Genomic DNA, 24443 nt, shown 5'->3' on the forward strand with positions numbered 1-24443 from the left:
GGTAAGGCCAGCACTTGGGGAAGGGACAGCAGAACAGCACAATCCATGAGACAGTGGAGAAAAGGGGGAACGTCCCTGCCCTGCGACTATGGCCCAAATCCAGCCTTGAGCTGCTGCAAAGCTGGGAATAAAGATGAGGAGAGGAAACGATAAATCTGGTTTCTTCTTCCCAAGGTGCAGTGGGATCAGCCTTTGACACTCTCTGCGTTGCAAGGTGGCTGCAGCAGCTCGCAGGGGACAATCCAGCACGAGGACACCCCATTCCCGCATTGCTGCTCCGCTCCTGTCCTGTGGACACACACCCAACACCTGCTGGTGCTGCCCAGCGATGCACCGGTGGCTCCGTCCCGTGTTGTGCTGCTCTCCGAGCACCTCGCAGGGATTGCTGTGATGCTTCCCATGATCCGGTCTCTGCACAAGCTGCAGACGGGAGCAGATGGTGGGACGGTCGGGTGCCCCATGGGGGCTCCTCTTGTTTGCTCAGCCCCTCGGGCTCCGCCAGCTCTGGGCGTCAGTCCTGACACCGCCAAGGCCACCGAAGCGCAGAGCACTTGGCAGAGCCACCACCCGGCAAGCCCGACTGGCTCCAGGTGCCACCCAGCACCGTGGAGGGAAGGGGACCCCACAATTCGAGCCTTAGCACAGAATTTGGGACGCCTGTGCTCAGTTCCCCGCTGGGATTTGTATCAGACATCTCCATTTCAGGGCCCAGTCCTACTCAGCAGAACATCTATTCTGTCCCCAAGCAGTCTAGGATTACAAGCCCAGCGCTGCCCGCAGCCGTGCCAAAGGCTGCCCGAACAGATGGCTTTGAAGAAGTGAGATTTTTCGTAAGGGCACCTCTTCATTTTCTCTCGTTTGTTTTTTTTCTTTAAACCCACTTTCCCCTTACACAACACCACCAGTTTGGGTTGCTCAAATGAGCAGCGTTGCTCAACCTGCTCCAAACCCCCCGCGAGGCCAAACGCACCATGTTTTTAAGCCAAATTTGCAGAATAAAAGCAAGAAGAAACCTAGCACCCGAGCACGGAGGGGACAGCAGCCCAGCATCACCCAGCTCTTGCTCCCTGGTTTGTCCCCAGAGCTGTGGCAGCTCCTGGGAGCCACCAGAGCGCGTGTGGCAGCGAGCCCGGCCCTGCCGGGACACACTTTGTCCTCGGAAGATCCAGGGTGCAGATCAGCTCAGCTGCGAGACCTCACCTGGAACACGCCGGCTCCTGCCACACCAGGGCTGCTCGGGGACAACAGCCCGTCCCTTTGCAATGCACAAAAGCAGCTCTTTTCCAGGCAGTACACGGGTTCATCGCCTTCTTAAAAACCTCGTTGTTCCAAAGGCCTGGTCCCGGCCCCAGCCGGCGCTGGGGTGCCAGCTGAAGGCGCCAGGCGCCAAGGACTGTCACCGGCTCACAGGATTTAGCTCAGGGAAGCCGCTCTCCTGCCAACCCACCCTGCTCCTGCCTCTCCTGCTCACCCTGGGGACTCCCGCTCGCAGGGCAGCATGTCAGAATCTCTGAATCACTTATCTGTGGAAGAAGCAGAACAAAAGGCTGCAAGAGATAGGCGAGCAGGTTCGCAACGGCACCACTCAGTATAGCAAACATCCTTTTCCTGGCATTTTGTTTTGCACCTAATTAAATCAGCCTCTGCCTGGCTAATGAAAGAGAGGAAGAAAATGGAAAATGTCCCTTTGTTTCTCCAGCCTGGGGAGCCCACCCTCCTGGGGAAGGGCTGTGAGCTGCCAGCGCTGCCCACCGAGCATCCCACTGCTGGGAATGCAGCGGCTCCTCCTGCAAGATCACCGGGGCAGAGCTCCCCACGCTCAGCCAGCACCCGTGGGGCAGACACTGCACAGCACAGAGCTCCCCACGCTCAGCCAGCATCTGTGGGGCAGACACTGTCCAGGACAGAGCTCCCCACGCTCAGCCAGCATCCGTGGGGCAGACACTGCCCAGGACAGAGCTCCCCACGCTCAGCCAGCATCTGTGGGGCAGACACTGTCCAGGACAGAGCTCCCCACGCTCAGCCAGCATCCGTGGGGCAGACACTGTCCAGGACAGAGCTCCCCACGCTCAGCCAGCATCCGTGGGGCAGACACTGCCCAGGACAGAGCTCCCCACGCTCAGCCAGCACCCGTGGGGCGGACACTGCCCAGGACAGAGCTCCCCACGCTCAGCCAGCACCCGTGGGGCGGACACTGCCCAGGACAGAGCTCCCCACGCTCAGCCAGCACCTGTGGGGCGGACACTGCCCAGGACAGAGCTTCCCTCCACAGGCTGGCTCCCCTCCATCCCACCACAAAGAACAGAAGGGAAGGAAAGCAGTGAGCATTTCCCACTGCCTGCCCTGACACGGTGGTCTCGGAGCTCAGCCTCACTGCACTGAAACAGCCCCGGCTGCCGCCTCTGCCCCTCTCACCGAGACAGACCCATGGCACAAGCAGAGATGGTTTTACTCCATTTACAGCTCTGCAAATGCAGCTGAGGATGTGACAGGCGCGCCACGTTCTCCCCTTTTCATGCAGCGACAGTCACTCTGCACATGGAGCTCTACCCTCAGCACACCCACACAGGCAGGAGTCAGTGGTGCTGGAGCAGCGCCCAGCTCCACGCTGCAGCAGCCCCGGCTGCAGGAGAAGGTTGCGCTCGATTTTGTCCCTCCCTTTGGTAAGGTCCCATTTCACACGATCGCAGGCTCAACGAGGCACTGGTGAAGCGGGAGCAGGCTGCGCTGAGCTGACTCAGAAAGCGGGTGGAAAGAGCTGCTGCTGGTGGCCGCCCACCGTCCAAGCCGCCGAGACACAGCTACAGAAATGAGCACCACGAAAGTCCAGCTGCAAACAGGAAATCTGGGGCAAACGTTTGTTTGTCGCCTGACCAGAGCTCAAGTCTGGATGTCAAGGGTAAAGGTGCCAACTTCAGACGCAGAAACGGTCACGTCTATCTGACCCGTGCAATGAGCAGTGAAACACAAGCATGTCTGCTGGGAGCTCAATGCTCTGCCACAAGTGAACATCCCTTCCTACTCAGCTGTTACCTCCTGCCCTTATTTTTGCTCTTTGTGGCCTCCTGGCACTGCTGCTCCGTTATCTGCCCAGTGGCTCGATCCTGCTGAAGGTCTTCGCTAGGAAATACCTGGTGGTTTGCAACACTGACCTTTGCTCAAAGACCTCAGAGGCAAGACAGCGTATTAGGGGCAAAGCAGGAGGACGAAGGTGACCTACAACTGCTCTCCCCAACCTTCAAGCAGCTGAACAGCCTCTTGTGCAGGCCAGAAAAGCCTTTATTAAAAAAAAAAAAGGCAGGTTAGATAACACCCTTGACGGAAATCCAACTTCCTCCAAATGGACAAGTCCCTCGTTGCATCATTTCCTTCTACCTAGAATAACTTCATCAAGATTTGGTTTCAAATGTGTCCCTTCCAAACCGCCGGGCTGGTGCCAAGCATCCCTTCAAGAGAAGGAAGCAGAGCACCGGGAAGGGAGCCGCTTCCTCACAGGGCCGCGGGACGCGCGGGACGCTGCGACGGCACCGATCCAGGATGCACCATCGTCCAAACCTGGATGGAGAAGCTCCCCTTCCCCTCCCCACCCTCTTCCACTGCAGGATTGTGAAAGAGAAGTAACATCACCACGATTAGCACAGAGGAAGAAAACAGCAGCTCGCCCTGGTTTTGTAATCAGGGCATTAACGCTCATCAGGTCCCAAAGCAAGGTGTTACCTCCAATCCCTTTTTACAGTGGGGAGTGATGGGAGCTGGAGCAGGGTCTGCTCCCGACAGGGTTAAATATCCCCCGAAAGCCTTGTGGGGCAGGGAAAGCCGACCCTGGATCTGGGGCGCAGAGCATCAGACACTCGCAAACGCCTCAGCACCTCTGCTGAAGGGCTGGGGCTGGTTTGCGATTCCTTCTGCTCACACTGATTACCAGCAATAAACCCCATGTTACTGAGCCCTCATGGGCATCCTCTTGGGAAGAGAAAAAGGATGCCACGCTGTCTTGGGCTATCCCAAGAAAGGACTTTTGACCCCCAAAATGAAGCCGTTCTTGTCCACCTCAACTGCACATTGACTCTGGAGCACAAGGATGAAGGAGCTCGGTGCCCAGTGCCAAGCTGTGCCGCCCGTTGTGTGTGTCCTGGGATCCTGGTGGGGAAAAAGGTGCCGGAAAGGAGAAGGAGAACTCCGGTACCAAAACCTGCACCAGCAGGAGCGAGCAACAGGCGGCAGACAGCGCTTCCCTTCTTCCTCCCCACCCCGATACTGCCCGGAGAGAGAAAGGAAGATGAATATTGTGGCACCGCTTGGCCACAGCTTCCTGCTGACAGACCTCTGGGGGAAAGAAATAAAAGAGACTCTGAGCGAGGAGGCGTTAGTGTTTGAGTGTGAGAGGGAAGGGAAAGCTCCAGGGATGATGCACGTGCTCTGCCCGCTCATCTCCTAACTGTTCTCCTTGGGACAGCCTGCTACAAAGGTCCACATTCAGCTGAAAAAATCCAACCCTCACCAAGAATAAATACAGTTGGGACCATGAGAGATATGCACAAGGTGCCCACCAAGTCTAATTCCTTGTAGCCCAAGGTCCACGCTGCAGAAATCACTAGGATTTGCTGGGATGCTCTGCCCTCGTCTGCAGGGGTGATGGCAGTGGGACTCCATTTAAACCCTGAACTGGAGAGGGAGATGGAGGTGAAGCGTGGCTCTAAGTTTGCCTTCCTGCAACCCATATTCCTGTTGGACAGAGAGCTCACCCATCGCTCCGAAGGGACACAAACCTAACCCTGGCCCACAACAGCATTTTGATCAGCTTCACATCCTGAGAACATGGAGAGCAGAGGCCTCGCTGGGACACGCAGCCCGTTTGCCTCCAAGGAGGCTGCTGGGCACCTCCTGCTCAGCTTGTTCCCTCTGCAACTGGGGCAACTTTTGCCAGCCCAGCAGAAAAGTGAACACAAACCAGCTCCCATTCCCCTCTCCAGGGCGAAGCTGTGCTGGCAAAGCAGGAGAAAGCCCTTGCACACTGAGGTTTTGTGGCAGACCCCGCAGCATCACCACAGCTCAGCATCCAGAGGAGCAATGAGCAGTCGTGTTTCCTCTGTGCACTCCCATTCCTCACCACTATTCATGGTACAATCCACGTGCTTTTTCTGTGAGCGCTACTTAAGGCAACAACCACCCACAAGTGAGTCTGGGGAGCGAGGGATGGAGCTGAGGGGGTTTTCCCCAACCTTCATGGGCACTTGGAAAAACCACGTTCATACAAGAGTTCCCCAGTTACCAGAACTCCCTTCCGATTCACATCTGAAAGTTTTGTGGGTTCACTCCCCACCCTGGGGACAAATCACACTCAGATCATCTCACCCACCCCAGCCTGAAAAAAAAAATAGGTATTTAATAAGGCGATGAGTAACCCTGAGAAATTCTCATAGACAAACCGTCTCCAGGGGTGTTTGTCACTCGAAGCGAGGTGGCTGTTTCCTCCCAGCACAGAAGGCCCCCCAGAAAAGGGGTTCTCCAATTTCCTCCCCCGTTGGCAAAGCTGAACTCTGAGGTTTGGATCTTTGCTCTGAACTTTTATCAGACCAGAAAACGCTTTGCCTTTCAGAGCCTACACAGCTTCTGCCTGAGTGTGCGACGGGGGAGGCCAAGCAGCCCTGCTCTAACCAGAGGGCGCAGAGCAGGACCTGGGCAGCAGAAGGTCCTGCTCGTTCCCTCCCCTTGGCACTGCACCCACCGGGACACGGAGCGGAGAAGGGTGGTTGGGGAACGCAGAGGAAGGTGAAGAAATGGGAAAAAGAGAACAGGAGGAGACACAGAGGCCAGTGTGCTGCCAAGCAGCAGGATGCAGGAGATAAAGGGAGCTGGGGAGGAGGCGGAGGGCTGGAGATAGGGGTGGTTACCAGGAGCTGCTGCGGCGTGATGGAGTTGTCTGTGTAGATGCAGAGCTTCTCCACGGTCAGGGGCATGGTTTCACGCAGTTTGGATGCCAGGAGCATGCAGACCGCTCCCAGCAGCTGCAGGTGGCTTTTCCGCATGGAGACCGACGACAGGTAGCGATCCACATAATTCATGGCCAAGGGGAAGACCTCTTCTTCGCACTTCTGCTCCTCGCACACCTGACAAAACCCAATTACAAAAATAAATAAAATAAAAAGGAAGTTTTAATCAGCGCAGGACTCCCCAGATCCTGCCTGCACCGCAGCTTCAAAGCTCTTGGTTGTGATGGTGTTTCAGACGTGTCTGCAGGGCCCTGGAGGCACCTTGGTGCTAAGGAATAAATGAGCTATGGGTGCGAAGCTGATGACTTCGGGGCATTACAGCAGCAACAAGGCTGACCAATGCCCTAAGACTTCATCTTCCTGTGGAAAGAAGCAGAACTTATATGTTACTAGAAAAAGCGCACAAATAAGGTAATTGCATTATTTGGCCCCTTCTTTAAGGTCTCCGGGCAGCTGTACAGCAGAGCTGCCATCTTCTGCTCTGTGGGGACTGGGGACCCACACAGAAAATGAGGAATTTTAGCAGATCTCCAGCTGGAGCCCAAACAGTGCAGGATCCAGAGTTTCTTCTGGCAATTCCACCTTAAGTGGTGCAGAGACACGAGAAGAATCAACAGCAGAGCCCAGATCAGTGGTTGAGTCTGACAGTTCTCCTCCTTCAGCCACGAACAGAATCCAGGAGCTCCGAATTTCAGCCCTCTACTCTTATCTCTTAACCAATATCAAAACATATTTAACTTCCTTCTTTCAACACAACCATAAAAATATTGAGGTTTCTCCTCACACAGCAGCAGCCGCCTCCCCCTGCACAAGCTGCCCTGGGGACACCCACACGGTCCTGACAACTGCCAAGTGTCACCCGCTTCTCCACAGCCCCCAGAGCTGCACGGGAACAGGCTCCAGAGCAGCATTTATCTAACTGCACTTCTCAGGAAGGGAATTGCAGAAACAGAACAATAATAGCGGCAGGGGGGGAAAAGGCAAAACGTTCATTATTTCTTTTGACAGAAGCAGACAGCTTCTTGCAACAGTGGCCGGGGTGCAGAGCAGGCAGGCTTGATCCCAGCGTCATCTGTCCTTTGCAAAATCTGTTCATTCTTTCTCTATGGAGACTGTTCACCCTGACGGTCTCACGAAGAGACCCATGAGGTTTCCCCCGCACTGAACTGCATCCCGCAGAGAGCTGCATTCATTTTTCATTTAGGGAAGTAAATGGTAGTGATGTTATTCTCCCCCTTTAATCGGGCGTTTCCAGCCCCATTCAGGACACGCACGTCTCCAGGCGGCCGCCGCACAGCTGAGCTCTTCGCCCAGGCCGGGGGAGCGGGGCGCAGACCGGGGGTCCCTCTGTAGCGGGGCAGCACAGCCCCGGGGCGGGGTGAGCACAGGCTGTGGGTTTGGGGTTCTCGGCTCCTCCTGCATGGGACACTCGCATCTCCCAGCACAGACACTGCATGGTGCACAGCGCCTTCCTCACCCGCCTCCAACCCTCCATGTGCAGCGCCGTTCCTCCCCACCGGCGTAACCCCCACACCGGACACCTGACCGCCGGCGCACACCGAGCCCTGGGGCTTCGGGACTCCCCTGTCCCCTGGACTGTCCCTTGCAGCCCTGCACACAGTCCGCCCGCCCCTGCCCCGCGCTTCTCCCGCCGCAGCAGCAGCAGCGCGCACGTTTGCAAGCGCGGAAAAGCGGCGGTGGCCGGGCAGGGAGCTGCGGCAGCGGGGAGCCCCGTACCTCCAGCATCCAGAAAGCCAGCATCTTCCGCATGTAGGGCTTGATCTCCCGCTGCACGCAGTGGAAGTAGGAGACGTTAGGGCTGTAACGCTCCTCCTGGCTCAGCAGGTTCTGCAGCACCCGCCGGTCCCCCAGCAGCTGCGGGTCGCGCCCGGCGCGGGGCACACGGGGGACGGCTTCCACGCACAGCAGCTCCATCGCCGCGGAGCAGGGCGGGCAGCGCGGGCGGGCAGCGCGGGCGGGCAGCGCGGGCGGGCAGCGCGGGCGGGCAGCGCGGGCGAACGCACAGACGGGCACCGGACACCCCGCCGGCTCCGCTGCAGCCGCCGCGGGACGCCGGGAACTGGCCGCGCTCCCAGGGGGCGGGGCCGCCGCCCACCCCGGGGCGCCCCACCGAGCCCGGGCGGCCGAAGCGCGCCGAGTGGGCGGGGCCACCGCCGCCGACCGGCCAATCCGCGGGCCGACCGGCAGCGACGCGCCGAAAGCGGGCGGTGGCCACGCCTCCCAGGGGCGGGGCGAAGGGCGCGCCGGCGGGCTGGCAGCACGTGGGGCTGCTGCCATGTTGGAGGCACGGGTTTGGGGGGCCGGGACCCGGGACCCGTCACCCCCGGGTCTTGTCCTGTCCCTCCGCTGCGGCACCGGCGACCGCACGGGATCCGCCCGTGTGTGCAGGGGCCGCGCCCCGGTGCCCAGGCGGTGCGGAGCTCTCTGCAGGCCAGCCAGGCTGCGGAGGGACAGTCCCGGAGTTTGCAGGGAGGCTCCTGTCAACCCAACATTTGCAAATTTTTGAGAGTAACATTTTCAGTATTTACTCCTATACATTTTTGTGTGTGTGTCTGACCAAATTCCTTCAAGGCTGTGAAAATAATCGGCTGTGTACGTACTTGGAGCTGGTCCGTACTAAGCCTGTTGTCTTCCAGAAGTAACTGTGGTGTTACTACTGGTGCAGCTCCATGGGAGATAGCAACCTCAGTGTCTGCCGAGATAAGGGCTTGTCAGGCTTGGCTGGTTTCTCAGAATAATTAACAATTGCTCGGAAATACCTTTGCAAATTGTACACTGAATGGCTACTTACTCTAGGAATTTTAAAAGTCTTTCGAGTAAGTTTGCGCTGTGACTTCCAGAGCACAGGATTTGCTCGGAGTTAGTACCCAAGTTTGCTTCTAGTTGACCCAGCAGTAATTGCTTTCTGGTATGGGAAACTGAAGACAAGGGGCTGTAATTCTGGCCACGCTGGCACTGGCTACAAAAACTGCAATGTCTTGACTTTGCACATGCCAATGGGAAGGGTCAGAAAACAGAATAAAATATACAACATATTCTCTAGCTGGAAGGGGGAATGGATTGCCTTCAAACTTGCAAATGAGAAGCTCCTCGCTGAGTTGAAAGAGCTCAGGAGGTCCAGTTTTAGCAAAAGTTGCCCATGCCTGTTGCAAAGGCACCCTGCCACCTGGGCTGACCCGCTTGGTGACGGTGCCACAATGTGGCGTTTGCAGCAGCAGCTGGAACCAAATGATTATAATCACCATGTGAGAGCTGGGAGATACTTTCCAGACCACCAACATCTCTTTCTCTGCTTGATTCCACCATTGCCTGCCCGTCCTGCCCCCTGCACCCTCTGAAATGAAGCACCACAGCTGTACACACCGTATTGCACAGGGCAGTGTGTTCCAGCTTGCAGTGCAGGACTGCGGGGCTGAGAGCACAGGGCAGGGAGTTGATGGAGATGAACCCAGATTGCGCTCACAGCAGTAACCCGTATCTGCAGGCCTAGGGAGGAAGGCGCTTGTGTTCAAAGGGGACGGAGCAATGGAATTTGTAGAAATTGAGGACTTTTGGGATGTGGTATCATACAGAGGGGACTCAGCTGGAACATCTCTGACCAGTCCTGCTGGAGTTCACCTCCGTCCATGCACTCGTGTGTATTTAATGGCCAATGAACAGAGAACCGAAGAAGTGGAGCGATTGGCCACGGTAGCTACTGCCCACACACAAGTCACTTCTATGTGTGCCATTTTGACAAATTTAGTACTTTTTTATATTTTCAGTCATCTAAAAAGAGCCTCTTAATGAAGAACAAACATATGAAGTTAATAAGTGTAAGTAAAACAAGACTGAAGTCTTTGTTCTCCCTGCTTGGGATGTTTCTGTGTGTGTTGAAAATGAAAACCATCCTTGTGATCAGAGATTTAGAGGTGCAAAATACCACTCCTGACAGCGAACCCAAAGCTCACCTACATAACAGGCACTTAACGCGCTGGAATCCCATCTGTACACTTGTACAGCTTCCATCCTCTGCAAGGTACATGATACACTGCAATTCGTTCATGATGCCATCAGCGTTGATTCCTTGTGCTGAACGCCCTGTGAGCACCACACGGCACAGTGACGCAGAACCGGAGAAAAGGAAGGGGGAGAGAATGGCATCAATCCCACCCCTGCCTTAAAATGCCAAAGAATTTCTGTAGGTGAGAAGAGATTCCCAAATCCCTCTCCCAACTAACTCACTTCCACCTTACAAATAAATCTTCCGGTGGTGTGGGCAAGAAATATTTGAAGAATCTATGGGAGATTTTTCTGTGGACCAGTCAGCTGGTTTTAATCCGGGATGACCCCCCCCTCTCATTGTGAGCAGCATCCCCCATTTGTGCAGGGGAAGAGAAGGGCCCCATGTCCCACATTTTTAGTAAAAATAGACAGCAGCTATTTTCTTTAGTCAGGCAAAGGGAAACCACAGCACCGGGGTCTCGGTCCTTCTGGTTTCTGGGCTGTGCCTTTTGAAATTGAAAGTTTCGGGCCCTTTCCCAGCCTTGCCGGTCGCCCTCCGGTCCTCCCGTGTCCCAGTGTCTGCCGGTGGTTCTGACACAGCCCGCTCGGCTGGGGGACGTTGCATAAGAGCGCGGCCCTTCCAGATGATGACTTGGCAAAACCGATGCCTCTGCAAGCCACATTATCAGGCTGGAAAGGCAAATTACAGGCTGCAGGCATCCTAAAAAGCCTATTGTGTGGGTGTGCGGAGGGAAAAGGAGAAAATTCCAGGAAAACCAAATGTTGGTCACTGCTGTCCATAGATAGTCAGCTTCCTGGTTTGGCAAGAGGGAGCACAGCAATATTATAAAAGGAAATTCCTTCAGAGTAAAAATTAAAAAAGCCTGATGGCCTCCAGACTTCCAGGATCTCCAACCAGCAATGTTATTCTTTGCTGAATCATAAAGGGCGCTCATTTTTTTGGTATGTTGGTGATGAATTGAGAAAGAGTGACCAGCAGCTGGGGCTTTTAAAGGGGCGGCGCGGCTGCAGGTCAGGCTGTGGGGGCAGCCGCTGTCAGGCCTGGCCTTGGGTCCGGACTAAAGCTGCTCCACAGGGGCAGGTCTGTCTGCTCTTCTCCGCAGAAAGTTTTCACGTGTGTGGCTCCGCAGCAGCGGGTTTGGCCCCACAGGCTGTCAACAAACGTGGTCAGTACCTTTTCTACACTGGTTTCTATGTCTCACACTTCACATCTCCCTTCTGCCCAATTTTTGATGTAGCAAGAGCTAAGCCATCTTCTGCCTTGGTCATACTGCAACTACGGCATCACCGGTGACATCAAAATGAAACTGCTTAACACACACGAAGGACTTGAAAACCAAATCCAATGAGCTAATACTATATCATTTGCTGTAGGAAATCCCCCAAATTAATTGAAAAACAGGTACCATTTTGTGAGAAAGAGCGAAGGTGGTATTTCACTGGTGTGAGGATTTCAGAGCACTCCAAACGCCCTGATCTGCTCTATTTCACATGGTTTTTCCCGCTCCTCAGCCATTCTGCTGGCCAGGAGAGCCCAGGATTTCCTGGGCTCAGTCCCAGGCTTAAACACAAGACCAGCCCCTGTAGCTGGCTCTCATTCCTTTCTCATATCATGTTCATTTGTAACTTAGAAAAAATGCTTTCGCTGAATTGAAGGGAAGTTTGGTGGAGTACAAGTTCAACATTTGACCCCGGGGATGTGTTTCCTAATATCTTTCCCATTACTGGCAAGCACTGCCTTCCCTTTCCTCTGAGTTGGTCAGACTTTTGAGCACAACTAATTAGTTCGGAGTGATATCATCTGAATGCTGGATCTCAGCAATGCTTAAATAGACCCAGTAATGATACACATGAGAGTTCCAAAGAAGCAAGCTTGCTGCTTCGAAGGTCCAAATGTAACTTATCATTGACTTAAATCCCCTTATTAGAGCAGCTTTGGGTACAATTTGGACCGATTGTGTATTTAAACACAAGTGTGACTGTTGATACTGTTTGGGTTTACGCTGTATCCATCACTTCTGTATCTCAGCATGCCCGTTCCTGGGATATTTATCAATCTGATCATATGCGTTCCTTAACCGGGATTATTAAAGGAGGGAAAGGGTTGGATGTAGGGAAGCCCTTTGCTTAGGTGGCTTCCAGAACAGAAGAAAGAAGTGCTTGGGAAGAGGTATAAACGGATGGAAAGAGATGCATTTGTAAACAAGCATTTAACAAGCAATTCACTACATCTTTTGGCAAATCCTTAGGAGAAAATTTCCAAAGCTTTGCAGCGCCTCCATTTCGGAGCAGCCGCGCCAGATGTGACTCCGGTGGCATCAGCACAGTTTGCCTCAGCTGACGATTTAGGCCAGAGATTTAAATGTAGTTTCACCTGACTTTTTTTATGAAGAGCATTAGAACAAGTTTGTCTTCATCTGTCTCTTTAGCAGCTGTTTTCTGCCTTAGTTCCCTTTTCCTAACGAAATCTAAAATTAAGTCACATTTTCATTGACTCAGACTCGTACCATAGTGAGCCATCCCCAGGTGAATGTTCAGTTTTGCTCCCAAATCAGGCATCTTAGAAACCAGGCAAATTCAGCTGGTAAAGATAGAAAGACAGACCATAGGGAAAAAAAATGCAAAGCTGAAACCAATCAATTTCAGAAAGCAAACTGGGCTTGGAAAGCCCCCAGTTGTGATAAATTTAGCTCATTTTAGGGGATTATCTGTGGTCGCCAATTATGCAAATTGTTAAAAAATACTGCCCTGAAATTTTACATATGAAGTACAACTTCTTTACAACACCCTTCCCTTGTCCATCCTTCCTGCCCTGATCTCGTTGCCTACGTCTCGCACACCCTGTTTGGGAGATGAGACACCTTTGGGTTTTTCTAAGAAGCTTTGCTTGCGTGCTGTTTGGTGTTTGATGTGGCCGGCCCGGTGCCTGGCGCCTGTTTGCCAACGCAAACTGCCGGTCGGCAACTCGGGGCCAGCTCGAGGCTTCCCAGCCACTCGGGCAGCAAGGGAGGTTGTGCTGGGGAAAGGATCCGGCGCAGCCATGGGAAGGGAGAAGGGAAAGCCCTTGGAAACAGCTCTGGCTCAGGCAGGAATCTCATGGTGTCAGTCGAGTGTGCGCTGGAGCTGGTTCCGAGGGAGGACTGTGCTCTGAAGTACACTTGGCCCTCTAAACTGCAAAGGAGGAAAATTTCAAGGACCTACAAGCCGCAGTGATTAAGTACGGGCTAAAGGGAATGTCACAGCCTTGTGTTAATAAATGGAAATAAAACATAATCCACACAGAAGCGCAGCCGTCGTTCAGAAAACCTGCAGCTTCAAGAAGTCTCCTTCTCAGAACACCTCTCCCTGAAGGCACAAATGTCACTGTATTTCTTGTGACTGTCACAACCCAGTACCTCTGTATATCCCAACAGATGCAGAGAGATCAAATTCACCGAGATTTAGTATCTGTAATAAAATACGGATGTGTTTCTCCCAGCAGTTCTGGTAGTTGTATATTATCTACATATGCTTCTGCATTCACGTCATCAGTAATTACTGACATTAACAACACGGTAATGAGATACACTCTGTGGACACATACACATCACTGGGCAGGCAGCATTCCCCTGTATTTAGGCAGATCTTGGGTGCAGCGATTCCAGCAGTCGCCTGGTTCATTAACCAGGTCTTCCAGCACTAACCTACTGCCTTGCACTTGTTTGGAGCCTGCAGCACGGGAGTTGCTGCTCCTGCCTCTCCCAGCATCGCTGCAGTGAAGAAGATGCCTCCTGAGACATCACAAGGTGAAATTAATAATGGTTTTAAAGGGCAGCATCCTATACTGGTATTGCATCCTATACTGGTATTGCATCCTATACTGGTATTGCATCCTATACTGGTATTGCTACTGAACAGCCAGGCTTCAGCCACCACAACTAGACCTGCCACCGAAAGCAATTCTTCAGTTTACAGCCCTGCCCTGTACGTGTGAGCAGAAATATTGTCATTGTCACTTGGCTACAAGAGCCTGAGCAGAAGGGAATCAGATCTACTGTCGTGCAACACCCGAGTCAGCCTCCTACCAGGATATGGTCTGTAGCAATTGAAATACAAACTTCCTTCCCACTGCAAACTGCCAAACAAAGAGTTTCCTGCGCTCAGGCATGAGTGCCGCTGAGTTTAGTTTTGTAGCAGGCAGACCATGTCCCCAATCCAAGCGCTAATGTCTGGGCAGGAGCAGCCTGCGGGTGTCGGGTGGAAGACCCGAAATCCTGCTGGATGTGTTCTGCTCTGGGCGGCTGCTGGCACAGCGATGAATCCAGTGTCTGGTCCACGCTGAAGAACCCTCTGTTCCTACTGGTATTTTGAAACTGCACAGCATTAGCAGCTGCGGGAGAAAAGACAAGGGGATGGCAGCGTTTAGTAGACCTGCAGAGAAATGCAGGAGCATCCCTGCTTACGGATGAAGAAAATGAGGCACTGGAATGACTTGCTCCTCACTCCCTGGCAGGTGAAAGCCAGGCCTAGACAGGGAGCCTGCAAATCCCAAGTCCCAGCGTGGTGTCTGTTCCACAGCCCAGCAAACAAGGAGACCTTGCAACTGCTGTTGGCTCCTCTTCACCTGCGTGCTGGGGAAGGATCCTGCTGCTCGGCCACCTTGCCCGTCCCCGTCGGGCTCCGAGCCACGGGAAGTGCGGAACTGCTGAACAGCCCATCGTGGAGCCACCGATTATCTGCACAGTGAGGAGCGTGGGGCTTACCAGACCTCCTACAACAGCCATTACCATGAAAACGCCTCAGTGAAAGCCTGTGAGGAGTATGTGGCAAACTCATGAGGAACATGGGGACAAGGACACAGGGGTTGTCACAGCCCGGCGGGCGCAGCAGTGTCAGCTTTGCTGTTCCTTGACCTGGAATGCCCTGCCTTTGTTCTGCAAGCGTGACTTTGGAACAGATCTCTAGAGTCTCTGTTTTGGACCAGCCTGGTCCCCTGGCCAAGCTGGACTTGCTGATGTGACCCTAGGGAGAGGAAAAGGACAGCTCCAGCTACACCTCCAGCAGACCAGGGCAGAACTGAAGGGGTGGAGAGCTGCAAACAGCAAGTGGAGGAAACGTGCGGAGAACCAGGCAAAGCGAGGAAGATGAGCCGCATTGTTCTGCTCATTCTGTGACGAATGCGTGAGGCTCAGCTGGCAAGGTGACAGCAGGAGACGGCTGGTCAGAGCCAGCCAAGGAACTTTCATTTCCCAGGCTGAGCTCTGAGCAGCGCACATGATGGAAAGTAGAGTGACTTGTTTCTCCTCCCACCTGAGCTCCAGGGGCTTCTTGCATTCAGAAAAAGCAAACGTCAAATTGGCACGAGATTTTGACTTCTCAGCCCAGGCAGACAGAAACTGGGAAGATGCATGCATGCGCAGAGAGCCAGGAGGAGAAAGAAAAGGGAGCACAAGGCGAGAAAAATGAAAAGCTAGATCAAGGGCTGAGTTTTCAAAGGCATTCAGCAGCCAGCAAATCTTTTTGTTCTCAAGGCAGTGGTGGAAGCAGCAGGGTCTGGATTATTCTGAGCATTTTTAGAAGCCTGTCCCCTCCCCTTCCACACCTCTGATGAAGGTTTCACAGAGACCAGATCTGTTTGATTCAAAGGTATGATCCTGTGGTCACAGATGTAATGCACAGGTCTGGGTGTCCAAACAGAAGCTGTGAGAGACTCATCATCCCCCTTGACGCAGCCACCTGGGAACAGGCGCCAGGCCCCGTGTTCTCCAAAGTGACCCAGCCTCTCTGCACCGTGTCAGCACCACTGTCTCACAGCTCACAGGCCTTGTAGTGCAAAATGTGAGTGTAAAAAACACAGGGAGTACCTGAGCCAGCTTTTCAGTGATGGCCTGAACACCTGGGAAAGAGTCGAATGCACAGCAGCTCATTCCTGCAAATGGTGACTGATGCGTTCAGGGCCTGTCCTGAGCTCAGAGGCTGGGGAGCACGGTCAGTCTGCACCTGGCTCCAGGACTTACCAAAAGACACCAGGTCAGCTGGGATCTCGCCTTTTCCTTGCCAGAGAAGAACAAAATCTTAACAGCTACAGAGGAGGAAAGAACAGGAAGCCCTAGAGGGATGTAAAGAAGTTGGAGGTGACGGGAGGTGACAGTCAGACCCCAGCGCAACTTCAGTCTCTTGTACGACATCAATGCATCACTTGCTCTTTTGTCCGGAGCCCCTTTCCTGCGGTCACTCCGGGGCAGAGGAGCTGTGGGCACGTTTGCAGTTGCCGCTGTGCTGCCTGGGTCGAGATGCAGTGCTGGGTGACCGGGGAGCCACGGTCCCCTCCGCACGCGGGGCTGGCGGGACCCCCTCCTGCCCCGGCGAGGATCAGGCGATGTGCTCCCGCATAAAGCACAGCTGAAGACGGAAGGGCTTAATGTTCGAACAAAAGCTGTGACCAGCATCAGTGGAGCCAGGAGCAGATTCTACTTGGAAAAAAAACCCTTTCTGCTGGCAACCGCAGTGAAAGGACTGAGATCTGTGTCTTCTTAGCAAACTGCTGGGCCTGGGAGTGCTTGAAAGGTTTCCTAGAGACAACAGTGCAGTGCATGGAAATGTTCTCCGTTTGCAACAGCACTTCTACCTCGTTCTTCTCAGTGCCCCAACCTAAGCACGACCTTTGGGGGTTTGACAGCTAACAACAAGTCCTGGCTCCTGCCACTTCCTTTTGAGCCTACAATGCCAACTTCTTGCGATTCCTAAGCAAGATTACAAGCCAGAAAGAACTTGGATATTCTCTGGATATCAAGACTACCTTGTATTCTAAAATGCATGAGAGGAGATGCTAAACCACACGCTTCAGAGTCAACACCAATAACGGTTCTTGCAAATGATCCCTGGGCTGCTTGTGCGAGTGGTTCTGCCTCCCTGAATCACTAACAGCGGCCCCTTGGAGAGGAGACCGAGTAATCCTTGGGTTTCATCAGCGCAGCCATTGCTCTTTCCGAGTATCTCTAAGAGTCTCCCAGAGGGAATGAGGTGCATTGTTCCCATCTCCCAGATAGTGTGATGTACAATAAAAACATAATAAATGTTCACAGTGAAAAACAAGACCTGGCTGGCTGCAAAGCTGCCTTACGGAGCGGGCAAGTGCGGACAGGAGCGCCGTGCCCGGAGAGACCCGGGTCAGCTTTGCTCAGCACCGGGTGGGCTCCGCCTGATCTGTCCACACAAAACCTTCACTCGTTTCACCACGGAAAGAATATTGTGGTGGCAAAACCATCTGAGTGTAACTATATTTAAATTAGTATATGTGTAAAATAAACCATGTTAATGACCATATTTGTATAAAAGCATCTACTGCTCTGACTCTGCTGGCAAATAAACCTCCTCCCCCGGCTCGGGAGCTGTTTACGCTGGCGAAGCACAGAGCAGACCTGCATCTTCTGAGCCCCCGTGGTTACCGGGGCAGGCAGCAGGCAGATACGCTGTGTAAATGATAGCTGTAATATGGGAAATGCTCGTTACCATGTGAAACACAGAAACCGAGACTACTGCAATTAATTAAAATAGGAAATCAGAGCTGGGTCACTAGAGCCTAACCACAGAAGAGTAGGGGAAAAAACAAACCATTTGGGGGAAAAATAATATTCTCAAGGCCTCGCAGAGATAAGTATCAGAGGCTACACCCCAGCTGACCCCTCGCCACCCGGGCACTGAACGCGCGGCTCCCGGGCTGGCAGGGTGGAGCTGCCACATCTGGACGGGGCTCTGGCCCCCGCCCGCCGCAGCAGCTGGAAACGGCTCGAGAGACAGAGAAGCCTCAGCAAAACAAGAAACTCTAGAGGATGTTTTTCTCCAAAGAGGCTGGGAAAGTATTTGATTTTTTTTTCTACCTGAAAATAAGCATCTAGGTATGTTATATTCTGCCCAGCTCATCTCTCTGTGTTTCCCTCAAGGCCATGCCATGCTGCCCGTCCTTTCTGGGGTGGAAGCAGCAGCATTTGGCTGCGGTACCATGAAGGGGAATTTTTACTGAGGTTACTGGACATAAACACACCCTGTGGTGCTGTCTGTCTGTCCCGGCCCCAGCGCTGCAGCCCAGACTGACCACAGCGGGTCTCCCTGCGCTGCGGCGCGGACCGGAGCTGGGCAGGAAACATTCTTCCCATCCCACAAAAATCTTCCTGTTCTGCACCAGGATGAACCCAAGGCCTCTCAGCGCTTCTCGCATTGTTTTCTAAAGAAACAAGATGTATGCAATCCTGCTACGTGCGGCTGTCCTCCCGTTCCCATAAATTCTTAATCCTTTGGGCAGTTTTGACCAAGTCTGACTTGACCAGGTAAAGGTACCACCAGTGTTATGTTCCCACAGGTCTCAGATGAGGAGGCAGCTCAGGAGAAGAGAGACCCACATCACGCTACCACTGTGAAACCGATCCAGTCCTTCAGACACCAGATAACACAAAGAAAAACCATTTTCCTTGCATTTTCTTCCAGCTGTGTGCACTGGGGGACAGCGAGCATCCCTCCACCCTGCCTCTTCACCACACTTTGCAGGACACTGCCTTTAATTATTTCTCTCTTCGCTGCCACCCCACAGGTCTTTACCAGATCTTTGCACATGGTGTCTCAATGCCTAATCACGCATCCCAGCTTTTGCATTATCTGGGTCCCAAAGGCCACCCTGCGACACACATCCATGCCAGCAAGGTCAGAGATAAGCAAAAGGTCCCTTTGTGCTCCTGTCTCCCTGCCCGGGTTTCTTAGAATCTAGCTGCCCTCAGAAAGAAAAAGACAAACAACCACACGGGTACAGCGACTGATAGCGCTCCTGTGCGCCCTGGCACTGTCTTTCAATGCCCAGGCAAGAGGGAGAGGTTGCCCCAAGGTGTTGGCAGGCTCATATCCCTACGCACAGGGACGACTGATGGCAGCAAGGTGGGGAAAGAGCTGATTGCCTTGTAGAGGTAGCTGTGCAATCAAACCTGCAGGCCGAGCAGGCGATCGGCTTGCACAGGAAGATACGAACAGACACAAGAGAATCCACTCGTGGCCTGCAAGAGGTAGGGATGATGCTGCGGGCTGGCAGGGAGGTCTGTGAGCAAAAGGAGCTTTTAAACAGCGCAGGATCCCTGCAGGTGCCAAGAGCTATGACAACACCAAGCTTGGACCTACCTCCATAGCCCAGGCTGATGCTGGTGATGGGTTAAAGGGCTGGGACACTCAGCTGGTGTCAAGAGGAAAATCCCTCACTGGTCATCAGCTCTGAGCTGGGGGGGGCTGGAACTGATTGCTGATAACTCCTGCTTTTAACCAGGGGGAGGCTAGAAGGTGCATTGATGGTGAAGTAATATCATCCATACTGAATCACATCTCCCTAGGCCTGTGTATTTTGAAGTGTGCTTAACTTTATTTCCATCACAGCTGCTGTGAGTTTTGCTCCCAGCTTAGGCCAATAACAACAGCTTTGGAAAATCCCATCACCGCAGTTTAACAGCGGTGAATTAGTTACTACCTGCGAAGTGCTTGGACAGCGTAGATTCCTCAAGCAGGCAGCACAACTGCTGCTGCTTCTGGGTGAAGAAATCACATGGAACACGCATTTAACTTCACAGATGTTCCTGCCAGTGGTGTTGCTGGAGCCCTTCTCCTCTCAGCGAGCAGTTAACAGCAGTTTGTGCTCATCCCTATAGGGGTGAGGTTCTGCATGACCCTCAGCAAACGGACTCCACAAGCTGTGCCTCAGTCTCCCCTTCCGCAGTACTTTGACCCTAATGGAGACATTCACAGAACACAATTTTTTTAATAATTTGTGCATTTTGTGGCTTTTTTTTTTCTTTTTTAAATTCTTGACTGGGCATATAAATACCAGCTGCCCAAGGCTATAGTGCAGCAAGTCAAAGGCGTATGTCTTTGATTTATGAGGCCTCCATTCAGTTCAGTTTGCCTCCCTCTGTAGTTCCCATGGGAAAAGTTGCTCTTCACTTCCTATCCAAGATCTCTTGTACGTAGGGCTGGGAGCTGTTGGACAACCACCTCCTCCTGCCCTTGCTACAACTTTCTCAGCAAAGTGAGCTGGTCATGCTGCTTCTCCCCTCTGCTGTGCTGAATTCGTTGAAGAAACAAAGGTACCAGGTTTATAGGAAATACAGGCACTATGGTTTCGCTTGGTAAGGTGGTGACTTGGTTAAAAATCTTGATTATTCAACTCTTTTTTTTATCTCCACATGGAAAACCTTTTGTTGAGACTCGCCAGGCTGTGCCAGGGCAGCTCCCTGCTCCTACAGCCGTGTTCTGTGCATCGCTGTTCGGCTGCTGGCTGGGTATGAAGCGGTGCCAAGTGTCTGCATGAATTGTTTTGGGACAGAGATTATGATCTGAAAGAGGGGAGACACATTCATCTTGGTGTCAGCTATTACTGGGAACACATCAACCAGGGACACCAGCAACTACCAACGGGCCCTGGAAAGCCCTGCTCGGGTCAGGAGATTTACTCAGCTCTGTATACCCGTTTGGTGCCCATGGAAACAGATCTTTTTTCAGGCATACACTGCTTGAGATTACAGTTGATCCTAGTTAGTAATAAACTGTATACAAGGGACTGTGCATTTGTACTTCTGAACCTGACAGGGTTCTCCTATGAGATGGGAGTAGGAGATGCTGCAAGACAAAGACCAGACTCCTATATTTTACAGTTAGAAGCATCAAAATCCCGGATGATTCCTTCCCTGGTGCGCTCAGGGGCGCGCTCAGCCCCCGCACAGCCTGTGACTGGTGCTGGCAGGGCTGCAGGGCACTGTCCCTGTGTGCCAGCAGCTGGGACAGTGAAACAAAAGGCTTAAAAACGGGCTGATGTTTGCCACCAGTTATACCCCTGAGACCCCACTGATTTCAACGGGCCCCCACGTGCAACACGAAGCAGCTCTCAGCCCATTCAGCCCCACAATATGCAAAGTTACTTTTACCACCATTACTTGACAAATATGTTAAAAGCATGCATAAGTGTTTATTTACTTCCTGCACAGTAAAAGTTAAGAAGGAGAAAATAGATGCTCAGCAACGATCTCTGCTCACCTGCAGAGATTGATGGTTGGATGCACAGCTGAAAGCTACACTGCAGCCCTAAAGACAGACCCATTTCCACTCCCCATCTCTTGTCATTTTTGCACCTGCAGCTCTGGCTCAGCAAGGCCCTTGCCAGCACAGCTTAGGGCCCAAGGAAGATGCATCTGGTTGCACACGTGGATGACGCTTTGCGCTAAACCTTCAAGCCACTGCTTTGGAGCAGAGACAGCGTTTTGAGAGCAGCGATGAAGCTGGCAGTCCCCAGCCAAAGGACTCTGCTTTATTAGGCCCACCCTACGCCCTGTGTTTAACCCTTCAGCTCTGCAAGCTGGCAGTTTCAACGAGCTTTAACAGAGGCACCAGCGTAGAAAAACAACTGCAAGCAAGGCAGAAAACAAATGTGGCACAAGACCTTTGAAGAGAGACAGTTGCCTGAACATTACACAGCACCTCGGCAGCAGTTTCCCTGCACACTCTGTCACAGCTACAGTCGCAGCAGCTTTTCGCAGCTCTGGTGCTGTCAGTGCCGCTCTCACACTCCATTAGCTGTTCGTGTGTCAGCTGCACAGGCAGAACTGAGAGTCTCCTCTGCTGAATCCTATGATTGCTCTGATGGAATCTGTGATTCGGGGCATCACAAGCAATACTGGGATCGCAGCCTTCCCTGCCTGGACGGAGCCGTGTCACCCAGGGCAGGCCACCCGTGTCTGTGCGTGCCAGGGCTGGACAGCCAGCACGGGCTCTGTCCTCAGCGAGAGAACAGAAAAGTGCTGAGATAGTTTCCGGATAAAGATGAGAATTGTTATAACCCCAGCTGAAGAATTTAGGGAAATCTCTGCAAAAATCTAAGACTTTCTGGGGTATTTCCAATGGAGAGGCTGACCCGGGCTCTGATTGTCAATGAAATAAAATACCTCAGACAAAAAAGGGTAGACCTCCCTTCTTTATTTACTTATTTTCTGGTTCAGGCTAGAAATCTAAACAGGGCTGGTTTGAAAGGTACTTTCCATCAGCCTCGAGTCCGTCTGTGCTTGCCTGGGCCCAGCTCCTCCAGAAAACACGAGCATGGAAGAGTGCAAGTCCCTGAGCGCTTGAGTTTGGGACACACATTTCAAGTGAAAAGCCTCAGCCACATACAGAAAGCAATTACAAATTGTGCAAACAGCTCCTGGGTTAGAGCAAGAGGATTCGTGCACATCTGCATGAAGCAAGGCACCCGCTCCACTCCGTGTGTGCCGACAAAGTGCCAGAGACACCGCTGCGGTGGCCGCAGGTACAATAGCAGGGGAGGATGGAGCCGCCTGCACAGGGATGCTGCTCCTCACCTCCTGATGGTGATATACATATATAGGTGGTGGTAGGCTACAAACCCACAACAGAGCTGATTTGTGGCCCCTCTGATTCTGGAGTTGATGCACAGTGCAGGTCTCAGCAGGGCTGGGCTGTGGGCTGACATCAAGAATAAACCAGGACCCTTGATCTCACCGAACCGCGGGGCTGTTCCCCAGCCCAAACCTCCCATGTGCCCAAGCTGCGGTTCTTGCATTGCCAGCACACTGCTTACCACGAATAAATGCAAGGGCACGAGGCAGGACAAGCCAGAACTCCTGCACCAGCCTCCCTGCACCAGCTCTGACTTCTGCTCTCAAATAGGAAGTCGATAAAAACCTCACTTGGTTGCAGAAAGAAAATCAGATTTCAAAACCACTGTGAAAAGGGCTCCAAAGTCTCGCAGCAGTCCTGGCATTAACCCTTTGCAGCAGGCAGGGCTCTGCCCAGCGCACTGGGCTGCCACCACATACCCTGCCCACACCTACATTATTTTGGGGCTTTTTGTTGTCCCTCTGAGCTGTTGCTTACATTCTCTTGCAATGTTGCTTTTATCTTGGGACCTATCATATGTCAAATCTGCTTTAATCGATAACCAGGTTGGGGGTGGAGGGAGGAAAGGGGGGGTCAGGAAAAACTGTTGTCTCAGTTAAGGTGCTCACCCGCTGCAAGAGATGAGCGGAAGGGGAAAAAGAAACCCAGTGCTGGGTGGATGGCAAAACCCATCACCCTCTCAGCAAAACACCTGGATCCCAGTGGGAGGACCAGCTCCTCAATGAGGAGCCCATTTTTAGGCTCCAGTTTGGGGTTCCAGCCCCAGAATCCCAGTTCTGAGGGACTCCTCACAGAAGAGCCAAGTTGCTCCTCTCTCTGGATTTGTCTCCCCTCTCAACACACATCATGCTCCTGCATTTCCCCAAATTCTTCAGCTGGGAAGAAGACACTTGACCCACAAACTATCCTGGACTGCATTCCCTGGGCAAAGTGTTCCTTAGGGTGCATGTGCCCCTTGGGAAGCCTCCTGCGGTGCAATGGACCCACACGAGCCCTCTGCCAGCCTTCGCCAACATCCCTGTGGTGCTTCCACTCTGCCCAGATGCAGGTTGCAGAAAACCTCTGCAAAAGGGCCCAACCAACCCACGTTCCCCCCAGGCAGGACCCGAGCGACTCATTTCTCCTGTGCCCTCCCCGTGGGCTGCGGATTCCCCAGTGTGGGGCTGGGGCCCAGCAGGTGCTCTGCCTTTCTCACCCCTCTCATCTCCTTTCTCCTAGAGCAGTCTGTGATTAAATCAAGCCTGTTTAACCGCCACAGCCAGATGTGGGGACCCTCTTCACTTGTTATAGCAGAAAAAAAGACAAAACAAAGCAATTTGCATGTGGTGACAGTTGTCTGCACGTGAAACGTGGCCCGTAGCCCTCCGTATACCCTGAAGCCACAGGATCTTTGCTTGGGCCGTGGGAACTCGGTTTATCAGACCCTCAAAGACCCAGTCTTAAATATTTACCCCAAAATAGACCCTGCTATCAGTGAGGGTGAGGAAACTCGTGCTCTACCAGACTCCACGTTCCCAGCTTCTCTGCCACACAAGCTCAGCAGATACCCCCTCTCCATTGCCCCTCAGTAGGTGTCCTACTGCCACCACCCACGGGAGATCAGTTGTTGGGGTGACACCAGCATCCTCTTGGCTTGGAGTTCCTCACAAACAAACCCAAGTGACACACAGTTATGCTCTGAGGAAAAATTTGTCCAGGGAACACAGTCCAGCATCAGCAGTTTCCAGCCACAAACATTTTCTTCACTATTTTTCTTTTGTCTCTTGAGAATTGCATTTCCTAGGACAGAGCACACCCTGGGATTTCCCAGCCCACCATCTCTGGGTGACACCCTCAGGGGACCAAGGCTACAAGTCCTTGGGGAGCTACACAGCAGAGGGTCAGTGAGCAGAGCCAGGAACTCTGCGAGTTCAACAGGGGTTATGGAGAGAGCTTCAGACAGAGAGGAAGAGCCACAGACCTGAGGGAGGGAGATGAACCCATCCCCATGGCCAGAGCAGGGGGGTAAGC

At 53.0% G+C, this 24443-nt stretch overlaps 1 protein-coding gene across 3 annotated transcripts in view; it reads right to left on the reverse strand.

The window, feature by feature from the left end:
* Window positions 1-24443, reverse strand: part of CCND3 (cyclin D3) — a 35069-nt gene that overhangs the window by 4885 nt on the left and 5741 nt on the right. For 2 of the 3 annotated variants that reach the window (XM_065854513.2, XM_065854514.2), the window contains exon 2: window positions 5895-6110. In XM_065854513.2, coding sequence (XP_065710585.1) covers window positions 5895-6110 — 216 coding nt within the window. Of the gene's footprint in view, window positions 1-5894; window positions 6111-7730; window positions 8012-24443 lie in introns of those variants that run through there. The other variant, XM_065854512.2, reaches the window with a different exon arrangement.

The sequence above is a fragment of the Patagioenas fasciata genome, chromosome 21, assembly GCF_037038585.1.
Source record: "Patagioenas fasciata isolate bPatFas1 chromosome 21, bPatFas1.hap1, whole genome shotgun sequence".
Taxonomy (NCBI): domain Eukaryota; kingdom Metazoa; phylum Chordata; class Aves; order Columbiformes; family Columbidae; genus Patagioenas; species Patagioenas fasciata.